General features: G+C 39.6%; 5 protein-coding genes and 1 long non-coding RNA gene across 9 annotated transcripts; 5 read left to right on the top strand and 1 right to left on the bottom strand.

Annotated features, from left to right (window-relative positions):
* Window positions 1-594: 594 nt before the first annotated feature.
* Window positions 595-3,163, bottom strand: LOC110044274 (uncharacterized). 3 transcript variants are annotated; one of them, XR_016209334.1, is made up of 4 exons: window positions 2,876-3,161; window positions 2,046-2,193; window positions 1,373-1,969; window positions 595-872 (listed from the first exon to the last, which is right to left on the bottom strand). It is a non-coding gene; the product is annotated as an uncharacterized LOC110044274 (long non-coding RNA). The 3 variants fall into 3 exon arrangements; XR_016209335.1 differs by having other exon boundaries at window positions 1,373-1,604; window positions 1,833-2,193; XR_016209333.1 differs by having other exon boundaries at window positions 1,373-2,193; window positions 2,876-3,163.
* Window positions 3,164-4,564: 1,401 nt separating this feature from the next.
* Window positions 4,565-7,758, top strand: LOC149107277 (uncharacterized). The gene is made up of 5 exons (XM_089296608.1): window positions 4,565-5,155; window positions 5,729-6,317; window positions 6,393-6,581; window positions 6,653-6,770; window positions 7,008-7,758. Exons 1-5 carry the CDS (start codon window positions 5,000-5,002, stop codon window positions 7,582-7,584), a joined length of 1,629 nt encoding a protein of 542 aa, XP_089152734.1. The 5' UTR covers window positions 4,565-4,999; the 3' UTR covers window positions 7,585-7,758.
* Window positions 7,607-10,439, top strand: LOC149107278 (uncharacterized). The gene is made up of 5 exons (XM_089296609.1): window positions 7,607-8,495; window positions 8,568-8,975; window positions 9,055-9,125; window positions 9,455-9,717; window positions 9,797-10,439. The coding sequence occupies exons 1-5, from the start codon at window positions 7,775-7,777 to the stop codon at window positions 9,927-9,929; spliced, it is 1,596 nt and encodes a 531-aa protein (XP_089152735.1). The 5' UTR covers window positions 7,607-7,774; the 3' UTR covers window positions 9,930-10,439.
* A 913-nt stretch (window positions 10,440-11,352) lies between these two features.
* LOC149107279 (uncharacterized) lies at window positions 11,353-13,590 on the top strand. Of its 2 annotated transcripts, XM_089296639.1 has the most exons (5): window positions 11,353-11,395; window positions 11,638-11,755; window positions 12,335-12,923; window positions 12,999-13,187; window positions 13,259-13,590. In XM_089296639.1, the coding sequence occupies exons 2-5, from the start codon at window positions 11,645-11,647 to the stop codon at window positions 13,378-13,380; spliced, it is 1,011 nt and encodes a 336-aa protein (XP_089152765.1). In that variant the 5' UTR covers window positions 11,353-11,395; window positions 11,638-11,644; the 3' UTR covers window positions 13,381-13,590. The 2 variants fall into 2 exon arrangements, with proteins under 2 accessions (XP_089152765.1, XP_089152764.1); XM_089296638.1 differs by having other exon boundaries at window positions 11,372-11,755.
* A 34-nt stretch (window positions 13,591-13,624) lies between these two features.
* On the top strand, window positions 13,625-14,596 carry LOC149107280 (uncharacterized). Its single transcript, XM_089296641.1, has one exon. It carries the CDS (start codon window positions 13,633-13,635, stop codon window positions 14,545-14,547), a length of 915 nt encoding a protein of 304 aa, XP_089152767.1. The 5' UTR covers window positions 13,625-13,632; the 3' UTR covers window positions 14,548-14,596.
* Window positions 14,597-14,830: 234 nt separating this feature from the next.
* Window positions 14,831-17,591, top strand: LOC149107281 (uncharacterized). The gene is made up of 5 exons (XM_089296607.1): window positions 14,831-15,020; window positions 15,095-15,502; window positions 15,580-15,650; window positions 15,980-16,242; window positions 16,320-17,591. Exons 1-5 carry the CDS (start codon window positions 14,846-14,848, stop codon window positions 17,176-17,178), a joined length of 1,776 nt encoding a protein of 591 aa, XP_089152733.1. The 5' UTR covers window positions 14,831-14,845; the 3' UTR covers window positions 17,179-17,591.
* Window positions 17,592-17,612: the final 21 nt, after the last annotated feature.

The raw sequence follows: 17,612 nt of genomic DNA on the forward strand, positions 1-17,612 counted from the left end.
TATAGTTTGGATTAATTTAATTTAATTCATTTTCTATTTGCAGTCATTTTGGAGTGAATCTGTAATAAAACTCTATTAAAACTCCGTAATTCACGAGATTTGCATCTCTCTCTCTCTTTGTGGGTAGCCTGTGCTCCATAAGGAAATCCCCTTTTCCTACCAGGACCCTAACTGAGAAGAATGGGCACCTTTCTTTTCCTCCCAGTGTCTGTCAATCACACTGTAAATTTGTAATGTGCAATATAGTCACAATTTACTTTAAAGCCATGGTTTGTAAGTCAGGACAGCCTATGACTTCACCAGTGGTTCGGATGAGGAGAATAAGTTTATCACAAGTTTGTGCATGGCATATTGTTCATACACAAGAATACACAATGAAACAGCCAGTGATGGATCAGAGAGTGCATTGATTTTTAGAATATACTTCCCTTGGCATTCAAAGAGAGCGAAGTATTATCTTGTACTTTACAGGGACAATTCAAAACACACTGGTTGCTTCATGCATAAACCTACTTCAGTGCATATGCAAACCATCAACCCAGGAACAGTGACCTTTAAAAGGTGAGAAACATAATTAAAATACAACTCAAACGGTACCATAAATCATTTTATAATATTATTGTAGGTAATTTTTACATGTACAATGTTATTCATCGGTACAAGATTGATACAAATGTGAATTACTCTGAACAGTTTTGTTAAGTAATATAATTATATAATTATGTACTTTAGGTTATCCTAAATTATTAACTATACAGAGTAGCAAATTATGCCTGGGCATTCAAAAACTGTTTTTAGGGCAATGATTCAGAAGCAACTCTGGTCCTGCTGGTCCTCTGGTCCTGGTCAATGTAATCCCATTGGTGGAGGGCCTGTACAAAGTAGAAAATTGGAAATATCAGTTTCCCAGTCACCACCACAGTGGTTTAAATGTAAAACATCATCATCATCACATCATACATACTGTACTTTATTTATACTGAAAATAGATCAGCTGAATTTAAATATACAGACAGCTGGTATAAAACTATGTGCAGTTGATAAAATATTTCAAAGTGTTAGCAATAAAAACTATTTTAAAAAGGGAAAATTTGGTTACAACAGTAACAACTATTAACTAAATGCAACATTTATGATATACTCCGTCTTGCTCTAACAAATACTGGAATGTTTTTGACTTAAAAGTTCTTAAGTTAAGTCTTTAGCCTGTAATTCTTTAGGTAAATTGCTCCATTCTTTTCCTGCTGCAAATTTAAATATAGACTGGCCCATAGCAGATTTTACTTTGTATTAGTGTTTAACACTTCTCTAGTTATAGCTTAATCTTATACCAGCTACGCAGATTAGTTTTATTCATATTTAGTTTACATACCATTGCATTAGAGTAGACTGATTTATGTCAACCAACTGAATTTCCGTTCAGTGCTCCATCTTTGGTTTTGATGTTTTGGTAGGCCCTCAGGATAAGGGGCCACCTCAACACTCTAACTCCTTTTTCAAGCACATTTCCAGTGTAGACAGCACAAAGTTTATTGGTAATAGTCTCCATGTACTGATTAATATCTGGTCGCTGGGCAGGCCCAGTGTTTTGATCGAGGAAGCAGCTGAAGAGAAATGGAAACATTAATAATTTGTAACAATTACATGTAAAACGTTATGTATTGAGACCATGTGGCTCTCTAACATGGCAATGAATTTGTAAATGCTATGATTACTGGCGGGTAGCTTCAACTCCAGGAGTGACAGTTGACTTTGAGGCCTTAAACCTTCCTCTTGGAGAGGAACTGGCGAAACGTGATGTAAATATAGTGGGTCTTTTGTCATATTCTTACAAAGCAGCCCACAGTCTTGTGATGTTGTCTGCTTGGCTGTTGTCTATTGGTCTATCTTGTTTATGCGGGATAACAAGATAGGCTGCCAAGTCGTGGACCTCAACGAGACCCTCTATGTTGTCCGGGCCAACACACTCCTGTTAAAGAAAAAGAAAAATGCTTTTATTTTATTAAAATTTCAAAGCCTTGTCAGTCACTATTTTCTGTACCTACCCGAGTTTCATCCAGAAGATCACTAGCAGCTTCCAAGGTAGACCCTGGATGAATTGTTTTTTAGGATCTTGCCAAACACCGAGGTTATGGAAGCCTTAACCTTGTCAACACGCTGCAGAACATCTTGACAGTACACCCTTTGAATCCACTGGAAAAAATGCGATGATAATTCAGAAACAAGTATCGAAAAAATCATAACCTCAATGACTTTCATCTGTGACCTGCTCAGCCATAACATAACTATACTCTCACAAAAAATTTAAAACATGATCACAAAAAGTGCAATATTTAAGAGACCTGTCAGGATTTGAACCTGAATTTCTGGTCAGAAACAGACCAGTGTGATACCATTACACCACAGGAATTTCTTTTCAATTGCACCCTTACACGATTTTAATACAAACAAGAACACACGCTTTGGCTGACCTCATCAAACACTCACATATAATTTCGCAAGACTTTCACAAAAATATTTTGCAGCCTTATTTCAACTGAAACTATACAATGACAACTCTAACAAAAAAAAGTTGAAAGCAAATGCATATTTATCGTAGCCTGGGCTCTTACGAACTGTTTTCCTCAAGTATAAACTATTTTAGCGTCGATTTAGTCTCGGAGAAGCGTTACATGACGAATATAAACCTCTTGTAATGAACAATTTTACAATTTGAACTCACGAAAATCAACAGAGCAGAACGATGGGTTATTTATTTCGCCGAGGAAAAAAAATTACACAGTCTAATGTGAAATAATTTACGTGAAAACATATTTAATACTTAAAAGAAAGTTTGCTTCACTTGCAATACCGATAAAAAGTTAAAAAAACCTACCTCAAAATGTGTTATTTCTCAGTCGTCAATACCACGTGCAATGGGGCAGAACTATAAATTATTCATGAAGACCATACACAAAGCCTCCGAATTCCCCGTGAAAAGATCCACCAATGAGCTAAATGAACCCGAAATTAACTCAAACAAGAAGTGATCTAAACAGAGCTGGAAAATCAACAACAATAATACAGTCTAACTCCGTAAATTAATTGCAGGATTACAGCCTCGCAAGCTATTTACATCCAATATGGCAGAAAGCTGAAAATAGCAAGCGAGGTGTCATGCATGAATCTTCCATGTATGGAGGCCAATTTGGAACGAAATTGGAACAAATTTGGAACACCAAGCGATCTGATTGGCTAACGTAAACACCGAAGATAAGAAGGTTTCAGGCGTAAGGGTGACACGCAAATTCGTGAAGCGTTCCAAATTTGTTTATTTCTACAACAACGTAAAATTTATCTTGGCATGACCTGTCGATTTTTGTAATATTTTTGAGCAGAACAAATCTGACGCAACATTGCTTTAATTAGTGCATTTTCCAGGCCAAAATCAATCTCGTGTGTGTATTAAGCCTAAAATTATTTTTTCTTGCCACTTGACATCAAAATTTGGAAGAAATCGTCGAAAAAGCTTCAACCACGCAAAGCGTGATCTCACACGAGCACCCACGCTCGAGTATTAGTGCGTGAAAGCTTCCGCGCGCTTAGAGGTCAACTGAACTCACGCATGGCACGCGTGACTTCGCAGACGATCAGTTCCGTGGATCAAAGGTTTCTTGCCTTTTACGTTTGAAAGCACTTCACAGTTTTCCTCTGAACACGATAGAGGTCGCTAATGATAACCACTGTGAATTTAACGCCACCAATATCGCGAAAATGTCTGTGAAAGCCCAACACTTCGGCGGATAAAAGGTTCGAATTGAACAGAACAGAATCGCAGCCGTTTCGCGCTTCTCTCGCTGTCTAATGTGCGAGTTATCTCTGTCGTGTGATGTACGCAAGCTGCGTTTCGTGCACTGCGCGCGGATAGCGGAGGGAAAAAGAACGTTTATCGAGTATCAAGTTGTCCGCGAACGGATCGCTGGCTGGTTCGTTGTGTATTATTATTATTATTAATATCGTCCGCCGTACGCAAACCTGCGATAGCGATAAACTTATTTGCCTCATTGAAATCACCGCCGATACGAGCAAACCGTGGTTTCAATCGCTTGTGCTTTAAATTATTTGTGTCGATGTATCAATGTAACTTGCGATTTTTAGTGAGCGGTGACGAACAAAACCTGCGTGGTTAAAGGTGAACCTGGGACGACGAGATTACTCTGCGCTACACGAACAGATGTAAACAAACACAGCGATCGACTGAATCGCCATGTAAAATTATTTCTCAAAATCGATTCTTCATCACCCTAATTCACGGTCTAAAACTGCTTAAACATGGCGTTATTTCTTGAATTATTTCTCAGCAACATTATCTCGGTAGAATTATCTTACTTCACTTCCTGAATTTTGCTCATGGACCCTCCATGAACTATGATGCAAGCCATTAAATTTGGAACTGAATTTGGAACAATCAGTGGATGTGATTAGTCAACATATAGATTTGCTCGGTGCTGATTGGTTACCTCTTGGAACACTCAACAGAGAAGATTGCGCTACATTGAAGGATCCTTTGCGATTGCGCTACATTGAAGGATCCTTTGCGCGGTCAGGCTAATCTTCTCTGTTGAGTGAGCCAATCGCATCCTGTAGATTAGAAGTCTTGGACAAATGAGATCCTGTAGATTTCGTTAAGCTGACCAATCACATCCAGTACATTTCGAATCACCAAACGAGTGGATGTGATTGGTCAATTTGCAAGTTAACAACAACAAACCTAGCGAGCTTCTTTCTCTTACCTTTTAAGATTTTGAATCGAAAGGTAGGACTTTGAAAAGCGATTACAAGAAGTTATTGAAAGAGACAGAGACCAACGAAGACATCGAGCGTTGTAATCTGTGTTATAAGGATCCGTTTAGAACTATTTTCTGCCAAAAATTATTCGTGGAAGAGACTTACGCGCTCGATCGTTTTCGTACTTCTCGTTTACCTTTGTGGTTTTCTTTTCTGTTTATATCTTTCCGCCATGGCGAGAATGCCGAAGTTTAGACGTTTTTCCAATGGGGATTTGATGCTTGGCTACACAGGAGAAGCAGACGAGGTGTTCAAGAAGAATTCGGAGCAACAGGACAAGCGCCAGGGAAAGAATGAGCCGCAAGTGATTAGCAAACCTCCCGAACAGGTAAGCTTAAACAATTTAGAATTGTTAAGATTAAAATTTAAAAAGCCAATTGTTTGGTCCTGAGAACGGCTTGTTGCTTTTGTTTCGTTTAACAAAACATCAATTAAGACTAAGTGCTTCATTGAACTCTTAATTATAATATCCTGAGGGCTTAGAGAAAACAATTATAATTTTAAGACCGAGTTCGAGTGCAGATTTGTTTTTCCTCGATATTGAATCGGCGGGCCGAAAGTTCTGGTCATATTCTACAAGTGCAAGTCAGGTCACTGTCTCACTGATAAAGAAACAAGCTCAAAGAGTGTCAAATAGACCGAATTATTAATCAAGATGGTGTTTAAAAGATCGACGGAAAATCATTTAGTTGGCTAATTTTTTTGTAATTATATTACATGCGACTCTAGTGTAACCTGAGCTAGATTTGAGCCTTGTGTGTATTAAACTACTTGCACATTTCCTAATGAAGGTTTCTCTGTGTTCCTTTGATTTTATATACAGACTTACCCTGAGGAGACTTTAATTTCTAAGGTCAACACAACGACCTAATCATTGTTATCAATATACTATTTCGTTCAGGTCAGAAAACTTGCTATTGAAGCTGTCAAGAAGAGAAAAGGGGATGTTAAAAATGAAATTGATGTGCTAGGAGAGTACTTGCTCCAGTTTGGAAAATATCGTGGCCAGTCATTCAGGTGGATGCTGGAAAATGCTCTTGGCTATGTTGGCTGGTTTGTTGATAACATTCGTAATGAAAACGTGACCCACTCTGCCATAAGTCAAAACAAAGCTGCCTTTAAGAAGTATGTGGAGTCCTTTAAAGAGGGTCGTGATGTTGTGGCCCTGAAGAAAAAGCAGAGGGAGGATAAAGAGGCCAAAAAGCAAAGCAGTTCCATGCAACCAAGCCAAAGCTCTGCATCAAATCCAGTTGTCTCCTCACTTGCAGCTGGTCTGGCATCTGGACACATAAGCACTGAGAAATATTTGTCCAGGGTTACTTCAACTGCAGGTGTTGCAAAGTTCAAACCCACCATTCCTGTATCAACGAGAAAAAGAAAACCGGTGAAACCCTCTGCCACTGTGACATCTACATCTACATTGTCAAGTACTCAAGATGCAGATGATGAGGAGCTTTCTGCCATTGCTGACCAAATAGAGAAGAATCTAGGTAATTTTTGAAAACTCAGATAACTGTTTCTGTTTGAAGATGTGTTCTGAAAGAATTTTCTTCATTTCATTGTAGTCCAACAAACCAGTGAATCAAGTACAAGTCAGCAACCAACACCAGAAGCATCTCTGTCAATACAACCACCTGAACCAGGAGTACCTGTAACACAACTACCTGAACTAGTTGAGGTGCCTGAGGCTCAACCAGAACCCGAGCAAGTACCAACAGCTTCAATAGCCCTCACCAGCAGTGCCAGGAATCAAGGTACAGGTTTTGTGTCAAGTGTTATTAATTTGTGATTTCTTTTTTAATGATATTAGTATATTATTCTTCAGAACATCCCTTGCTCCCTGAAGGATGGCGTAACACATTACCTAAAGCTGACCACCAGTGGGTATCTCAGGCCTTGTTTACAACAAACGAGAAGGGAAAGGCAAAGCTGGACTTTAGCAGGTGACCGATACGTTAATAATATTGCTGTCTATTTAAGTTGCTATTTATTTATTTATTTTTAATTTTTAATTTTTTAATATTTTCTTTCTGCTAAGTTTTAATTTTTTCTTGTCTTTCATTGTTAAATAGTTAATAACAAACATGACACTGTGTTATCATCAGGGAATGTATTAATCATTTTGACTGTGAAGGGTGTTTCTACATAGACAATTTGTCTGACTGTTAATTTCCTTTTAGGGTCAACAAGCTATGGTGGGATCCCCCTCAGCCACCTCTTATCACCACACAGCCACCTTGTCCAGACAGATTCTTTGCTCAACGGCTGTTACTTTGGATGCCAAGGAAGCTTTGGAAAGTCACACTATACTGCCCACATGAAGGATGTGACAAGAAACCACTCACCAGCGCTGGGATATACAGCACTGTGAGGGAAGTCCTAGACATTGACAGCTACTACAACCTTGCTGCAGAGTACCTTGAGTGTAGGTGTTGCCAAAAAAAAGTTATCAGCTGGAGCCCTGAGATTGTAAAACAACTTGATGCTGGCCATCAAGTTCAGTTTCCAGTTCTGCTAACCTACCAATATGCTTGTGATGTTAGAGTTATCAGACTGTTGAGAAACAGGGGCCTTGGCAATAGCTCTACACAATTACAAAGGAAGCTTACTGAAGAACACAGTGAAAAGTGGCTCCAAAAATCAGCCCAGTATCTGACTGACTGCAAATACTTTTCAAATGCATCCAAACGTGGCCTCACTGGTCCCCTTAAGTTCCAAGAGCCTCCAGAATTTGTACCAGTGCCAAAGTATAAGTAGCTGCTCACAGTGTATGCCCTAGACATCATGGCCAGAATGGACTATATTAAAGCATCCATCACTTCTGTCTTTGGAAGAATATTGAAAATGGACTCTACCAACAAAATTGTGAGAAAACTTGCGGGAGATAGTGCTGGTACTGCTTCCTGGGCCACCAATATTGGAAATGAAAAAGGACAAGTGCTCCTGAATGTCAGTGATGACTGTCAATGAAGGAACTGGATTGGAAAACATGGCAAATGGACTTATGAGAAGATTTTCTATGGCTGGTGTTTCACCTCCTGAGGTCCTTTACGTTGACAGAGATTGTTGCGGTGGAACCACAGGCGGCAAAACTCAGAATCTGTTCTCACTCTGGGACAATTTAGTGATACGCCTTCATATTTGGCACTTTATGAGACGAATTGCTGCTGGATGTAATACAGAGGCCCATCCACTCTGTAGTGTATTTCTCAGTCGTTTATCACAGTGCATCTTTCAATGGAGTGAACAAGACCTGGCTTTATTAAAGGCTGCCAAAAGAGGACAACTGCGGAGTCAAGGCATTGCTGACCCTTCTGAAGCAGCCATTATTGAAAAGATTACTAGGAGAGAATTGGCTCTACATTGCCGTAGGAAAACTCGGGGAGTAGTTGACACCACTGCAATGATTTATGATCTACTATTGACATTTACTGGTCCCCAGGGTTGTGATACTATTGGAGTTCCATTGCTTGACAAAACCCGCATATGGGCAATGTGGGACAACCAAAAGCACCACATTCCATGCATTCAGGACCCTGAGGGTGTGCAACTATATACAAAAACTGGAGTCTTGACTAAAGGTGGTGTCCAACTTCCAACTTATAGATGTGCAAGAGGTTCAACCTCTTTGGAGTCATTCCACCTGCATATTGATAAATTCATACCAGGTAATGACATCAGTGCAAAGACTCAACACATCCCAAATACTTTTGTTTATAAAATGTTCTTGTTTATTTCAGGTACTTCTGCAAGTGACATTCATTTTCAAGCTTACTTGTTAGACGGCCTGATGAGGTGGAATGCTGATCGTGCTTCTGCTGCAGTGTCAAGTACTCAATCGGGACCAGAAAGCTACAGTGGATTATTAATACAAGCTGTGAATGAGCTAAGTGAGGATGTCCTTGGTAAGAAAATGAAGTCCAATGTTCAGAACATTGGAATCCACACAGGTGAAATGATAGCAGTTGAATATCTCTTTAATCAAACTGGTGAGATTCTCAAGGACAACAACCTAGAAGATGAAGATCTGAGACCAGACAGGGAAGAACCTCTCTCAGATATTAACCCAGACCAAATAGATGAAGGATTTAGTGCAAATGAAGATGAGACTATTGCAGTTGCAGAGCAGGTGTTTAGTGGTGACAGAGGTAAGTGCACATTTTCTTCAAAATGACTGTGTCTTTCCTGAATTTTTAACTAAAGATGTGAATTTACATCTACACTCAGAGACTGCCAGTACTTCTGATGAAGACTACACTGAGGATGATGCAGGAAGTGAATTACCATGTGACATAGATGTAAGTTCATATATAAGGATTTAAACAATTTATTTAAGTAAACCCTTAATTGAAGGGGTGCTTGGAATAATAAAGCCCTAAGTGACTTTTAGAACATTTTGAGGTAACCAGCATTGAAATACCTCGCAGCAATTTATACCGTGTACTTTGTCTTCATTATTGTCTAATAAGAACTAGTAGTAATTACTAGTTTTTTTGAGACAATAATTAAAACTAGAGTACACTATGAGGGGAAGTATTTCAATCCTGGCTGCCTAAAAATTTTCCAAAGGTCACTTAGGACTTTCTTTCGTGCACCCCTTCAATTATTACCATTTATTGCTCTCTAGGACTCTGCTGGGCCCGACAACATTGAGGGATATGGGGAAGTCCAGGCTTTAGCAGCATATTTGGTTTCTTTGAAAGATGGAAATATGGCCTTGTCCAATACCAAAGCCAATGAAGTAATCAGATTGTGGAAAAGCCTTCATGAATATGACAAACAGCCAACAACATTTGCTCCACGACACCGCACTGCGCTGGTGAAGGGAAAGTTTAAAGCTCCAAAGAGAAGAAGTACCAATGTTGTACCTGGGCTGGACAGCACTAGGAGGTCTGAGCAACTGTATTATAATGTTGTAAAATATATTACACAATTATTTATAAAAGCATTTCCTTTTTCTTTCTTTAAGATGTTTTCTAGGCTCCAACAGTGCCCCAGCCCAATGGCCAGATTGTAACAGGTACACCGAGGCAATAATATCTGAACTGTGTAATGTACATCCTGGGCCGGAGAGATCAAGAAAAAAAACAACCACCCGTTGATCTCTTGTGTGTAAAGACTACAGAGGCATACAAGAACGTGTTATGAACAATGGCATGGTGACTAGAGAGACACAGATCCAGCTACCAGACATAAACCAAACAACACTAAGTCAGTGGTATATCAAGCGACAAAAGAAGAAAGAACAAGAAATGCTTAAACAGGGATTACCTCAACGAACTGAAGCAGCAACATCTCAGACACCTTTACCACAAGCCATACTGCTACCTACATCTCTGCCACAAGTCAACTTTCCTGTGCCCTTTAAATTTATATTACCAACCAATACCACGGGAACAGCTATTCTCAGAGGTCCAGCTGCGAAAGCTTGCCCGCCAGTGCCAATACTTCCAACTCCTGTTCCCTTTTTACAGCCACCAACAGCAGAGAGAAGATATCACCATGTTACAATACAGCCACAAATGACAGCACAACACCATCAGCCTGAACAGCACAATCAGTCTGGGCAACAAAAGTCTCAGTGTCAACCACCAACAAACCCAAAACAAAAAGATGAAGCAAGGACTCCCCAGGAACAGAAAGCAAGCAGCAGTCGTAAGCGATCCTTGTATGACATGGTTTGCACCAAATGTGGAAAGAAGAGAGATCCTGAAAATCATAAACAGTACTTTGGAAATTGGTATTGTAACCAAATGACTGAAAGCTTTGAGACATGGAGAGAAAACCTTAAAAACAAGAAAGAGTATAAAAAGAAGAAGACAGATTAGCTTATAGATTATTTTCAATTCATTTTTTTTTTTTTTTTTTTTTATTATGTTATTCCAGTTCAAGCTTGCTTGAACAACGCCGGGTGCTGGGCGGCGGTTAACTAGCCTAGCTCCCTCAGTTAGCAGTCAGCTTCTGAGGTTTGGGTAATGGTCCCCTTGATGGAGGAAATGCCATCATAAATCCAAACCTTCAAACTTTTAATGCTGCCTAGCTCAATTGCTAGAAGGTCCCAAGCCCTTAGAGAAGCAGAGGGAAAGTTTGTTGGATTTTCATATCCTCTTCTTACTGTTTTGCTTTATGCAATAGACGAACTTTCACTTTACATTCACTTTTTTTATAGTTCTGATTAATTTATTGTGTGTTTGTAGTCTTTCTGGAGTAAATCTGTAATAAAACCCTAATAAACCTCTGTAATTTGAGTGATTTGCCTATTTTTCTCTTTGTGGGGAGCCTGTGCTCATAAGGGAGTCCCCTTTTCCCACCGGGTACCAACAGAGAAGAATGGGCGCCTTCCTCGGGGATGGAACACCATAAATCTTCTCTGTTGAGTGAGCCAATCGTATCCTGTAGATTAGCAGTTTTGGACCAATGATATCCTGTACATTTCGTTAAGCTGACCAATCACATCTAGTAGATTTCGAATCACCAAACGAGTGGATGTGATTGGTCAATTTGCAAGTTAACAACAATAAACCTAGCGAGCTTCTTTCTCTTACCTTTTAAGATTTTGAATCGAAAGGTAGGACTTTGAAAAGCGATTACAAGAAGTTATTGAAAGAGACAGAGACCAACGAAGACATCGAGCGTTGTAATCTGTGTTATAAGGATCCGTTTAGAACTATTTTCTGCCAAAAATTATTCGTGGAAGAGACTTACGCGCTCGATCGTTTTCGTACTTGTCGTTTGCCTTTGTGGTTTTCTTTTCTGTTTATATCTTTCCGCCATGGCGAGAATGCCGAAGTTTAGACGTTTTTCCAATAGGGATTTGATGCTTGGCTACACAGGAGAAGCAGACGAGGTGTTCAAGAAGAATTCGGAGCAACAGGACAAGCGCCAGGGAAAGAATGAGCCGCAAGTGATTAGCAAACCTCCCGAAGAGGTAAGCTTAAACAATTTAGAATTGTTAAGATTAAAATTTAAAAAGCCAATTGTTTGGTCCTGAGAACGGCTTGTTGCTTTTGTTTCGTTCAACAAAACATCAATTAAGACTAAGTGCTTCATTGAACTCTTAATTATAATATCCTGAGGGCTTAGAGACAAACAAAACAATTATAATTTTAAGACCGAGTTCGAGTGCAGATTTGTTTTTCCTCGATATTGAATCGGCGGGCCGAAAGTTCTGGTCATATTCTACAAGTGCAAGTCAGGTCACTGTCTCACTGATAAAGAAACAAGCTCAAAGAGTGTCAAATAGACCGAATTATTAATCAAAATGGTGTTAAAAAAATCGACGGAAAACCATTTAGTTGGCTAATTTTTTTGTAATTCTATTACATGCGACTCTAGTGTGACCTGAGCTAGATTTGAGCCTTGTGTGTATTAAACTACTTGCACATTTCCTAATGAAAGTTTCTCTGTGTTCCTTTGATTTTATATACAGACTTACCCTGAGGAGACTTTAATTTCTAAGGTCAACACAACGACCTAATCATTGTTATCAATATACTATTTCGTTCAGGTCAGAAAACTTGCTATTGAAGCTGTCAAGAAGAGAAAAGGGGATGTTAAAAATGAAATTGATGTGCTAGGAGAGTACTTGCTCCAGTTTGGAAAATATCGTGGCCAGTCATTCAGGTGGATGCTGGAAAATGCTCTTGGCTATGTTGGCTGGTTTGTTGATAACATTCGCAATGAAAAAGTGACCCACTCTGCCATAAGTCCAAACAAAGCTGCCTTTAAGAGGTATGTGGAGTCCTTTAAAGAGGGTCGTGATGTTGTGGCCCTGAAGAAAAAGCAGAGGGAGGATAAAAAGGCCAAAAAGCAAAGCAGTTCCATGCAACCAAGCCAAAGCTCTGCATCAAATCCAGTTGTCTCCTCACTTGCAGCTGGTCTGGCATCTGGACACATAAGCACTGAGAAATATTTGTCCAGGGTTACTTCAACTGCAGGTGTTGCAAAGTTCAAACCCACCATTCCTGTATCAACGAGAAAAGGAAAACCAGTGAAACCCTCTGCCACTGTGACATCTACATCTACATTGTCAAGTACTCAAGATGCAGATGATGAGGAGCTTTCTGCCATTGCTGACCAAATAGAGAAGAATTTAGGTAATTTTTGAAAACTCAGATAACTGTTTCTGTTTGAAGATGTGTTCTGAAAGAATTTTCTTCATTTCATTGTAGTCCAACAAACCAGTGAATCAAGTACACGTCAGCAGCCAACACCAGAAGCATCTCTGTCAATACAACCACCTGAACCAGGAGTACCTGTAACACAACTACCTGAACTAGTTGAGGTGCCTGAGGCTCAACCAGAACCCGAGCAAGTACCAACAGCTTTAATAGTCCTCACTGGCAGTGCCAGGAATCAAGGTACAGGTTTTGTGTCAAGTGTTATTAATTTGTGATTTCTTTTTTAATGATATTAGTATATTATTCTTCAGAACATCCCTTGCTCCCTGATGGATGGTGTAAGACATTACCTAAAGCTGACCACCAGTGGGTATCTCAGGCCTTGTTTACAACAAACGAGAAGGGAAAGGCAAAGCTGGACTTTAGCAGGTGACCGATACGTTAATAATATTGCTGTCTATTTAAGTTGCTATTTATTTATTTATTTTTAATTTTTAATTTTTAATTTTTTAATATTTTCTTTCTACTAAGTTTTAATTTTTTCTTGTCTTTCATTGTTAAATAGTTAATAACAAACATGGCACTGTGTTATCATCAGGGAATGCATTAATCATTTTGACTGGGAAGGGTGTTTCTACATAGACAATTTGTCTGACTATTAATTCCCTTTTAGGCTCAACAAGCTATGGTGGGATCCCCCTCAGCCACCTCTTATCACCACACAGCCACCTTGTCCGGACAGATTCTTTGCTCAACGGCTGTTACTTTGGATGCCAAGAAACCACTCACCAGCGCTGGGATATACAACACTGTGAGGCAAGTCCTAGACATTGACAGCTACTACAACCTTGCTGCAGAGTACCTTTATTGTAGGTGTTGGCAAAAAAAGGTTATCAGCTGGAGCCCTGAGATTGTAAAACAACTTGATGCTGGCCATCAAGTTCAGTTTCCAGTTCTGCTAACCTACCAATATGCTTGTGATGTCAGAGTTATCAGACTGTTGAGAAACAGGGGCCTTGGCAATAGCTCGACACAATTACAAAAGAAGCTTACTGAAGAACACAGTGAAAAGTGGCTCCAAAAATCAGCCCAGTATCTGACTGACTGCAAATACTTTTCAAATGCATCCAAACGTGGCCTCACTGGTCCCCTTAAGTTCCAGGAGCCTCCAGAATTTGTACCAGTGCCAAAGTATAAGTGGCTACTCACAGTGTATGCCCTAGGCATCATGCTCAGAATGGACTATATTAAAGCATCCATCATTTCTGTCTTTGGAAGAATATTGAAAATGGACTCTACCAACAAAATTGTGAGAAAACTTGCGGGAGATAGTGCTGGTACTGCTTCCTGGGCCACCAATATTGGAAATGAAAAAGGACAAGTGCTCATGTCAGTGATGACTGTCAATGAAGGAACTGGATTGGAAAACATGGCAAATGGACTTATGAGAAGATTTTCTATGGCTGGTGTTTCACATCCTGAGGTCCTTTACATTGACAGAGATTGTTGCAGTGGAACCACAGGCGGCAAAACTCAGAATCTGTTCTCACTCTGGGACAATTTAGTGATACGCCTTGATATTTGGCACTTTATGAGATGAATTGCTGCTGGATGTAATACAGAGGCCCATCCACTCTATAGTGTATTTCTCAGTCGTTTATCACAGTGCATCTTTCAATGGAGTGAAGAAGACCTGGCTTTATTAAAGTCTGCCAAAAGAGGACAACTGCGGAGTCAAGGCATTGCTGACCCTTCTGAAGCAGCCATTATTGAAAAGATTACTAGGAGAGAATTGGCTCTACATTGCCATAGGAAAACTCGGGGAGTAGTTGACACCACTGCAATGATTACTATTGATCTACTATTTGTCATTGCTTGACAAAACCCGCATATGAGCAATGTGGGACAACCAAAAGCACCACATTCCATGCATTCAGGACCCTGAGGGTGTGCAACTATATACAAAAACTGGAGTCTTGACTAAAGGTGGTGTCCAACTTCCAACTTATAGATGTGCAAGAGGTTCAACCTCTTTGGAGTCATTCCACCTGCATATTGATAAATTCATACCAGGTAATGACATCAGTGCAAAGACTCAACACATCCCAAATACTTTTGTTTATAAAATGTTCTTGTTTTTTTTTCAGGTACTTCTGCAAGTGACATTCATTTTAAAGCTTACTTGTTAGATGGCCTGATGAGGTGGAATGCTGATCGTGCTTCTGCTGCCGTGTCAAGTACTCAATCGGGACCAGAAAGCTACAGTGGATTATTAATACAAGCTGTGAATGAGCTAAGTGAGGATTTCCTTGGTAAGAAAATGAAGTCCAATGTTCAGAACATTGGAATCCACACAGGTGAAATGATAGGAGTTGAATATCTCTTTAATCAAACTGGTGAGATTCTCAAGGACAACAACCTAGAAGATGAAGATCTGAGACCAGACAGGGAAGAACCTCTCTCAGATATTAACCCAGACCAAATAGATGAAGGATTTAGTGAAAATGAAGATGAGACTATTGCAGTTGCAGAGCAGGTGTTTAGTGGTGACAGAGGTAAGTGCACATTTTCTTCAAAATGACTGTCTTTCCTAAATTTTTAACTAAAGATGTGAATTTACATCTACACTCAGAGACTGCCAGTACTTCTGATGAAGACTACACTGAGGATGATGCAGGAAGTGAATTACCATGTGAGATAGATGTAAGTTCATATATAAGGATTTAAACAATTTATTTAAGTAAACCCTTAATTGAAGGGGTGCTTGGAATAATAAAGCCCTAAGTGACTTTTAGAACATTTTGAGGTAACCAGCATTGAAATACCTTGCAGCAATTGATACCGTGTACTTTGTCTTCATTATTGTCTAATAAGAACTAGTAGTAATTACTAGTTTTTTTGAGACTATAATTAAAACTAGAGTACACTGTGAGGGGAAGTATTTCAATCCTGGCTGCCTAAAAATTTTCCAAAGGTCACTTAGGACTTTATTTCATGCACCCCTTCAATTATTACCATTTATTGCTCTCTAGGACTCTGCTGGGCCCGACAACATTGAGGGATATGGGGAAGTCCAGGCTTTAGCAGCATATTTGGTTTCTTTGAAAGATGGCAATATGGTCTTGTCCAATACCCAAGCCAATGAAATAATCAGATTGTGGAAAAGCCTTCATGAATATGACAAACAGCCAACAACATTTGCTCCACGACACCGCACTGCGCTGGTGAAGGGAAAGTTTAAAGCTCCAAAGAGAAGAAGTACCAATGTTGTACCTGGGCTGGACAGCACTAGGAGGTGAGCAACTGTATTATAATGTTGTAAAATATATTACACAATTATTTATAAAAGCATTTCCTTTTTCTTTCTTTAAGATGTTTTCTAGGCTCCAACAGTGCCCCAGCCCAATGGCCAGATTGCAACAGGTACACTGAGGCAATAATATCTGAACTGTGTAATGTACATCCTGGGCCAGAGAGATCAAGAAAAAAAACAACCACCCGTTGGTCTCTTGTGTGTAAAGACTACAGAGGCATACAAGAACGTGTTATGAACAATGGCATGGTGACTAGAGAGACACAGATCCAGCTACCAGACATAAACCAAACAACACTAAGTCAGTGGTATATCAAGCGACAAAAGATGAAAGAACAAGAAATGCTTAAACAGGGATTACCTCAACGAACTGAAGCAGCAACATCTCAGACACCTTTACCACAAGCCATACTGCTACCTACATCTCTGCCACAAGTCAACTTTCCTGTGCCCTTTAAATTTATATTACCAACCAATACCACAGGAACAGCTATTCTCAGAGGTCCAGCTGCGAAAGCTTGCCCGCCAGTGCCAATACTTCCAGCTCCTGTTCCCTTTTTACAGCCATCAACAGCAGAGAGAAGATATCACCATGTTCCAATACAGCCACAAATGACAGCACAACACCATCAGCCTGAACAGCACAATCAGTCTGGGCAACAAAAGTCTCAGTGTCAACCACCAACAAACCCAAAACAAAAAGATGAAGCAAGGACTCCCCAGGAACAGAAAGCAAGCAGCAGTCGTAAGCGATCCTTGTATGACATGGTTTGCACCAAATGTGGAAAGAAGAGAGATCCTGAAAATCATAAACAGTACTTTGGAAATTGGTATTGTAACCAAATGACTGAAAGCTTTGAGACATGGAGAGAAAACCTTAAAAACAAGAAAGAGTATAAAAAGAAGAAGACAGATTAGCTTATAGATTATTTTCAATTCATTTTTTTTATTATTATTATGTTATTCCAGTTCAAGCTTGCTTGAACAACGCCGGGTGCTGGGCGGCGGTTAACTAGCCTAGCTCCCTCAGTTAGCAGTCAGCTTCTGAGGTTTGGGTAATGGTCCCCTTGATGGAGGAAATGCCATCATAAATCCAAACCTTCAAACTTTTAATGCTGCCTAGCTCAATTGCTAGAAGGTCCCAAGCCCTTAGAGAAGCAGAGGGAAAGTTTGTTGGATTTTCATATCCTTTTCTTATTGTTTTGCTTTATGCAATAGACGAACTTTCACTTTACATTCACTTTTTTTATAGTTCTGATTAATTTATTGTGTGTTTGTAGTCTTTCTGGAGTAAATCTGTAATAAAACCCTAATAAACCTCTGTAATTTGAGTGATTTGCCTATTTTTCTCT

The sequence above is a fragment of the Orbicella faveolata genome, unplaced genomic scaffold (genome assembly GCF_042242905.1).
Source record: "Orbicella faveolata isolate gen_17 unplaced genomic scaffold, um_ofav_v1 contig_27, whole genome shotgun sequence".
Classification (NCBI taxonomy): Eukaryota; Metazoa; Cnidaria; class Anthozoa; order Scleractinia; family Merulinidae; genus Orbicella; species Orbicella faveolata.